This window comes from Muntiacus reevesi, chromosome 11, assembly GCF_963930625.1.
Source record: "Muntiacus reevesi chromosome 11, mMunRee1.1, whole genome shotgun sequence".
NCBI lineage: Eukaryota > Metazoa > Chordata > Mammalia > Artiodactyla > Cervidae > Muntiacus > Muntiacus reevesi.
The window spans coordinates 51,986,121-51,993,630 of NC_089259.1; the positions used below are offsets into that span (position 1 = coordinate 51,986,121).

General features: G+C 49.5%; 1 protein-coding gene across 1 annotated transcript; it reads right to left on the minus strand.

Annotated features, from left to right (window-relative positions):
* Window positions 1-1,686: 1,686 nt before the first annotated feature.
* SPRY2 (sprouty RTK signaling antagonist 2) lies at window positions 1,687-6,971 on the minus strand. The gene is made up of 2 exons (XM_065901861.1): window positions 6,424-6,971; window positions 1,687-3,503 (listed from the first exon to the last, which is right to left on the minus strand). The coding sequence occupies exon 2, from the start codon at window positions 3,450-3,452 to the stop codon at window positions 2,505-2,507; it is 948 nt and encodes a 315-aa protein (XP_065757933.1). The 5' UTR covers window positions 3,453-3,503; window positions 6,424-6,971; the 3' UTR covers window positions 1,687-2,504.
* Between the last annotated feature and the right edge of the window lie 539 nt (window positions 6,972-7,510).

The following is a 7,510-nucleotide window of genomic DNA, read 5'->3' on the forward strand; positions in this document are numbered from 1 at the left end:
GCCAAGTCCTCTTCTAGCTTCAGCTGGTTTATAACCATATTCCACATTCAAACTAGTGAATTATGGTTTACAATGGACTCCATTGAAAAAATGAAAAAAGATAAATTAGCAATTTCTAGGTCAGTAGCTCTCAAACTATACATAATCACTAGAGGAATGATTAAAAATGCAAATCCCTAAGCAACAGGATAAGAAACTGATTCAATAATCATGGAAAGAGGTTCTTAATCTACATCTTCAGTAAACACCCAATGGCATCTGACAAATTTAACTAGATCAGACTTTTTAAGCTGCTAGTGTGTTGAAAAAAAAAAGAACTCTCAGAATTTCTATAACAAAATAGTTTTATCAGTGCATAAGGCAGTATCTGATGAACAGTCAGAAACTAGTTAATCAAAATTTGTATGCTTTACAAATCCTGAAAAACTATACAGTGAGTAAGAATCTCTGCCCTATTTTTTCCCTAATATTCTGAGACCATCAGGGTTAGACCTTAAGAGTATTAGAATTGCAACATTCAGTATTCCAAAGTTGAAACCGAAGAGTAAATAATTTCCAAATTACTTCAGCTTTGTGTTTTTTGAAAAGCATAGAGGGCACAACTGGTGGCCTTTTACAGCAAGACATTATAGAAATGTCTTGGTTTAGGAGGCTATATGGTTCCTTGAAAGCCAATTTCAAAAAACAGAAGACAGCCTGCACTAAGACCTTAGAACAGGAAACGAGAGATTAAACAATAATGACAGGTAAATCATTTCCTAGACTTCCGGTGATTCTTGGCAGCAAAAGGTTGTGCTTTTGGAAAAAAAAAATAATCAGCCATGAAGTGACTAATCAAGTGACTTACTACAAATAAGAAAACCCAGTATTTGTCAAGATGGGCTTGTAAGAGCTTGTTTTATGTTTGGTTCCAAAAGATAACTACAAACACTGACTTTTTTTTTTGCCATACTGCAGTGTAAAATTTAACAATTTCCTGGATAATCTGATTAAACAACTAAGACAGGGCCTCTCAAACGGCTAAGTTGGGACTGACTGCTTAAGCCTGAATTATTAGGCCAATGTAGGATGACATTCCTTGATACCCAGTACCTGAATCAAAACAAGTTATATTTTCCATGTCTTTTTCTTCTATCATGGCAATAAGCCTAACAGTCTAAAACCAGAGACTAGGAAAAACACAGCCAGTTAAGTCAAGAAAACATTTTGCCTCAATTATAAGCATTGATCTGCGTATACTGCATGCCTGACACATACAGACCAGTCAATAAATGTTGAACCGAACTCATTTCTCTGGTCTTAAATCAGTCTTGACATTCATTCTTAATAACTTTATATTTAAAAAAAGTCTAATGATTCATCTTTTAGGTAAGTCTCCTGAATGAATTACTTAAGATTTTTTTTAAACCTGTAAAACAAAGGCTAGTCTGCAAATCAGCAAAACAAGGGGAGCCAAAATGAGCCCTCCTTGATTAATACTGTTAAGTGAGTCAAGTGCTCAATTATTTCTCTCCTGATTGCTAGAATTATCACTGAAAATCACCAAATCTTCACTTTACTTTAAAGCAGCAAGCATGAGTATCTCACAGATAAGTGAAACTACGTCTGTCATTTCTAAAATGGTTTCTTTTTCACTTAAAAAAAAAAAATACCAAAGAAAATGTAAAATAAGACAATACAGCTCAGTTTAATTTCAAACGTTAATATATTTTCTATTTTATATTGAACATATGCATCTGTAACCCCTCATTGGCAGCAACTATCACATCCTCATAAAAGGGGCAAAATCTGTAAGATGCCTCTTAAAATAAATATTCTTCTTTATAAAATAATAAAACTTCAAATAAATATTCTTTACACTAAACAATATGTTGAAAAAAATTAGAAAATAAAGGTTGAATTTTACTGTAACTGTACAATATACATGAAGTCCAAAGGGAAATCAGAGTCTTACAATAAAGGCTTTCTGTAAGGCAAAATACAATCTAAAAACATACTGATTGATTCACATTCTTCCGAATGTACAACATATTAGTATAATATTTTGTGAATGTGCCGTGTAGTACGGCACAACTTGTTTTTCACAGTTGCAAATATTATTGTATATACAAAAATATAGCACATTATCTCTGGAGAAAACAACGGGGGTGGGGGAGGGGAGAGGGGAAGTCATCTGCTAATTTACAAATTTTGCCAGTACTATTCACAAACAAAAACTTCGCCTAGAGTGTCTATTGCTTTAGCTTATGCAACATGTAGGTCACCAAGGTCTGTATCCCATACTCTGAGCTCCACTAGCTGAGTTCTAACAAGCATATCAATTAAAATGGCACATGGATGAAAAAAGCATTTCACTGCAAACAGCACAGGATATCCCAACCCTCTATCAATAGTGCCAAGATTCTAGCTGTTTAGTTGGTTGCATATGTGTGTATTATAAAAAAAAAAAAAGGAAGGGCGGAGGGAAACAATCCTCATGACTGCAATCTTCCTGATTCATGATGCTATGTTGGTTTTTCAAAGTTCCTGGGTGGGACAGCGGGAACTTTGCAGCAAACTGTGTTTGAATTTTTACAACGGCATCCGGGCCTGTTCACCCGGTCGTAACACCCCTGGCACAATTTAAGGCAACCCTTGGCTGGCAGGTAACACCATAAGCAAGGCAGAAAGAGGGACATGACGCCCATGGCTGACCAACGTGTACAACAGTGAGACTGGCTACAAGAGCACGGGTTGTCGGCACAGTTGTCCTCGTCGTCGTTGGAACAGTGATAGAAGAGACCCTTCACACAGCACACGCAGGTCCCGTAGTCGATCACGTTCTGGGCCGAGCAAAGGCACTGCTTGTCGCAGATCCAGTCCGACGGCAGAGGCCTCGGGTAGGTGCACTCCTTGCACTTGCACTTGCCGCAGTCCTCACACTTGTAGGCGTGCAGCCCTACATCTTCCTTGCTCAGCGGCTTCAGCTCACCTGGCTTGAGCTCCGACTTGGGCTGCACTCGGATGATCCTGTCTGCCAGAGGCCCCGAGGAGAAGGAGGATCCCAGGAGCCTCTGTTCGGAGGAGTTGCTGCTAGTACTTGTCCTCGTGCTGCTGCGAGAGCCCGAGCTGACTGTGCTGATGGACCGGGCCAGAGGCGCCCTGGCCGAAGGGTGCGCCGGCGGGTGCTGGGGCCGGGCGGGCTGGCGGGGCTCGGGCAGCCCGTGGAGTCTTTCGTGTTTGTGCTGGGCTGTGGGGCGAGGAGCAGGCTTGAGGCCAGCTCTGGGGAGCACGGTGGGCCCCTCCGTGTACTCATTCGTGTTCCGGATGGCCCTGATCTGATCCAGAGACAGCACGTGGACCTGCTGGGGGAGGGCGTCCCTGGGGTCGGGCTCCCCACGCTGCCGGCCACCGTCACGGGGTGCCTGCAGCAACGGCTGCGACCCGCTGCCACTCTGAGCTCTGGCCTCCATCAGCTCTGGGAAGTGTAGTCACTCCAGCAGGCTTAGAACACATCTGAATTCCTGCGGAAACCAAGAGGAAGGAGACGGTTTACACTCCAGAATACTACCCACTCTCCACCCACCTGGCTTAACTCTTCACTCCCCACGTCCCCTGGAGAAACAGACTTTGAAAATGGAGTGGCTGTAGAGCGTATCAGGACAGCCGTCTGATCCACGCCTGCACCCAAAAGTAAAAATTACAGCTAGGTATCCATTGTTCTTGAATCCTGTGAAGTGTAGTGACACCAAATTGATCTTTGCTTCAATCACATGAGTAACAATTCCTTACTTGTATAAGCAAAAAATCTGCGAGGTTCAGGTTCCCTGTGAAAACTGCAGGAAAATACTCTTGGAACATAGCATTCATACTGACATTTTCAAAAGCTGAATACCTTTTCAAATCGTGAAATAGGTTTCAACTTATCATGGTCATTTTTGCCTGGAACTTCAATAGATACAGCCTAGAAATTCTTGGTTCCTCCTTTACATCTGCTTTTACATTAAACAGCTTGAACTATTCTGTGACTTTACAAAATCCCATAGGATGAAATGACATGCAAAAAAAAGGGTAAATACTTCTCTTCCCCAGGGATATACACTTTATACAACAATCATGCATTAACTGTATAGTAGCATGAAGTTACAGAATTGAAAACACATCAATTCAAATCCTGTTAGGTGCCAGGAATATAATAGAGCAAACTTACACCTAGAGCAACAAAAAGACAGGAACTTATTTTCAACATCCCAACAACTTGAGAATCACATATTTTACAACCTGAAAGCCTCGGAGAACATCTTAAATTCTGCAGCTAAAAGACCTGCTCTCCCTGTTTTAGAAATCAATCATGTCAAAATCTTAACTGCTTTTGCCCATTTCCCAAAACCTAATAATTGAAAACATACACTGATTGGTGATAACAGGAAGTGATTTAAAAATTCAAGTGTCACATCGCAAATCTATCAATCCTGACAAGTAACCCCTTAAATTGCCATCCCTCTGTTCAATTTCAAAACTACCATCCTCTTTGTCAACCCAGTCTACAATAACCAAAAACGCGCAAAAGTGGACCTTCATCCAGTCTGACTTTTTAGAAAACACAGGCAGGTGACACACGCCTTCCAATTCGGAAAAAGGCAGAGCTGGAAACCGGATCTCAGCTCCAACAGAAAGGCAGACAAGCCGGAGCTGTTCTTAGTTTATCCGCTCTATCTGCGCCCCAACGCCGTCCCCAGCAGGTGGGACTCAGTCGGAGCCCCGAGGGACTTTTCTCCGGGAGGACAGACGCAGCCCAGCGGCCAAGCTGGCCCCCTGCGCACAATCCCGGGACGGACAGACAGGCGGGGCCGGGGTTGGGGGCGGGGTGGGGGGGGCGCGCGGGCGCCGCGCAATGGAACTTGCTCTGGAACGCTGGAGGAACCCCTCCCTGCCTTCCCAGATAGAAATCTCCCCCATCCCCAGAGAACTGGCTCCCAGCTCCAAGAGGGAGCCGCTCCTCCCGCAGGCGGAGGTCACACAGCCCATCGCAGGACGTTCCGGCCAAGGCCCTCGAACACAGGACACTGGTTTCCAGCCCCGACTCCGCGAGGAAGAAAGTCCTGCCTGAGACACAGAGCCGGGTCATCTAACCCTGGCACACTCGGCGACGCCACCCTGCGCTGACCTGAGGGGCAATGCCTGCAATGTGCACGCGCCTGTATATTAAAAATATACATCTGTATGCATGGATGTATTCCTTCAAGTCACAGAAAAATTGCTTTAAAAATTAAGAGCAATTTTCCAGCGCTCTACGCCGAGCATGCAAGACCTAGGTCCCTAAGCTGGACACTTGCCGCGATGCTTGCCGTGCAAAGTAGCATCTTTAGGGGATAAGGGGGTTTGCTAGAGTGATTTCCGCTGATCCCTCTTCCCCATCGCAGCACCCCCCCCACCCCCACCCTGCGCTCCCTCGTCACCCCCCTGCTTTGAAAGTACTTTGAAACCCATTAAGAACTGTGTGTGATCAGGGTAAGGATGAGGGAGAAAGGACTTCAGCATAAGGGTGGGGCAAACCGACACAGAAACCGCTTTGTAAAAACGCACAAGGTTCCGAATTAAAAAAACCAGCAGTAACCACACAAAAAGTGGATCAGTCCATCAAAGTAAAAGACCCCCCCCCCCCCCCGCCCCAATCCTAGTCTCTCTCGCCACCTATTTTCAGGTAATGGAAAACGATCACGACCGCTTGATGACTTTCTTCCTGTGCTGGGTCAGCCCAATCGTCCAAAAAAAAAAAAAAAAAAAGCGTGACCCAGGCCGACCGCGGCGAACGGAAAAAAGAGAAAGCTGCACTTCCGAACCGCGGAGACGCGGCGCCAGGCAGGGCGACGCTCCCACCGTCTGCGTGCTCGCGGCAGTCCACGCCGAGCTGAGGCGGGGGCGTCCTCCACTCGCCACCCTGTCCTCTTTTTTTCCACCCGCGAGGCAGCGACCCGCGCCCCCTCGGTACAGCGGCGCCCCTGCCTCGGGACAGCCTCTCCCGGGACCTGCCTTCCCCGGAGAGAACAGGTTCGAAGTCCGGGCGCTTGCAGCGGCGCCCTGGAAAACACAAAGTGCTTCCCTCCCTCTCCCGCTCTCAGCGCCCAGTTCGCGGCCAGTGCGCCGCCGCGAGCCGGCCGCCACCCCGAGCCCCCCAGCGCGGGCGTGCTGGGTCGTGGGGCCGGGGACACAGCACCTCGCGCGCGCTGCACCCCCCCACACCCCGCCGAGGCAGGCCGAGGCCGGGGTGAGGCTGATCCGCGGGCAGCTCCCGGGCTCCCCACGGAAAACCTGCGAGGTGGTTGAAAGGGAGGCCCGAGGAGAGACGGACCCCACTGCCGGTCCGGCTGCACCTACTCCATGTTGCCCACAACGCGCCGGCCGCGGCGCCAGGAGGGGACGAGCCGGCCAAACGCGCCTCACCGTGATCGCGGCTTTGCACCAACCCCTCTCCGTTGGATTCTCTTCTTTCCGCGATGTGCAAATAAATCCAGCCCTGATGCAAACTTTTTGCCTCTCCTTCCTTCCAAACTCTGCTTCAGTCTAACTTCTGAGCGATTGGCTGGACGAGAAAAGGAGAGAAAAAAAAAAAAAAAATCCGGAGCCAAGTCCTAGCCGAAGAACACTCTGGAGTTCGGGGCTGGAGGCGACCCCCCTTCTAGAAGCGCACGCGGAGTATTTCCTTTTTTTTTTTTTCCCCCTTTTTTCTCAATGAACTGGAGGCCGAAGCGCCAACGGCGAATCTCCTCTCCCGGCAGATGAGCGAATGAGAAAAGAAAACGGCCTTCGCGAGGACCTAAAAGCCAGATGGCCAAGTCGTGCGGCCGCGGCCGCCGCTGAGCGGAGGCGGCGCGGGGGCGCGCGGGGCTGCGGGCCGGGCCGAGCCGGGCCGGGCGGGCGCGGGGGCCTGGGCGCTGCGCGCTCCGCCGGCCCCTCTCCTCCGCTCGCGCTGCGGCGCGCAGCTCTCGGCGGTGCAGACTGGGCGTTGAGGAGGCGCGGCGGCGAGGCCGAGGCGGGGGCGGTGGGTGCGAAAGAGGAGGAGGAGGAGGAGAAGGAGGAGGGTCTGGGGCCCGGCCGGGGGGGCTCGCCGTTGGCCTGCGCCCTCGCCTTTCCGGAGGAGGCAGGGAGCTCTGCGGCGGCCGCGGCAGCAGTAAATGGCGTCATGTGGATCCGAGGCGGAACAGAGCAGTTGTTGTCCCAGAGGATATATCGCATCCGGTCCCAGCTCATTGGCTCCGCGGGGCTACATTCACTCACACTCCAGCGCCCGCCAGCGCTCCGAGCCGCAGGAGGCATTCAAAAGGGCAACCGCGCCGCCCCGCGCGTACCCGGGCCGCTCCTGCCGCCCCGGCCGCCGTCACGCGCGGTGCCCGCGGGGCCGGGCTGGGCACGGCGGGGTCAGTTGATCTAGTTTCAAGGAAACACTGACCTTAAAGTTTTCCCCAGAGGCCAGGAGGACGAACCTTGAGTTTGGCGGATTTAAGGAACTTTCTCCCCGCCACTAGGAGAA

Bases quoted from the DNA above. Each gene is read 5' to 3' on its own strand.
- SPRY2 (XM_065901861.1), bottom strand. From the start codon at position 3,452: ATGGAGGCCAGAGCTCAGAGTGGCAGCGGGTCGCAGCCGTTGCTGCAG.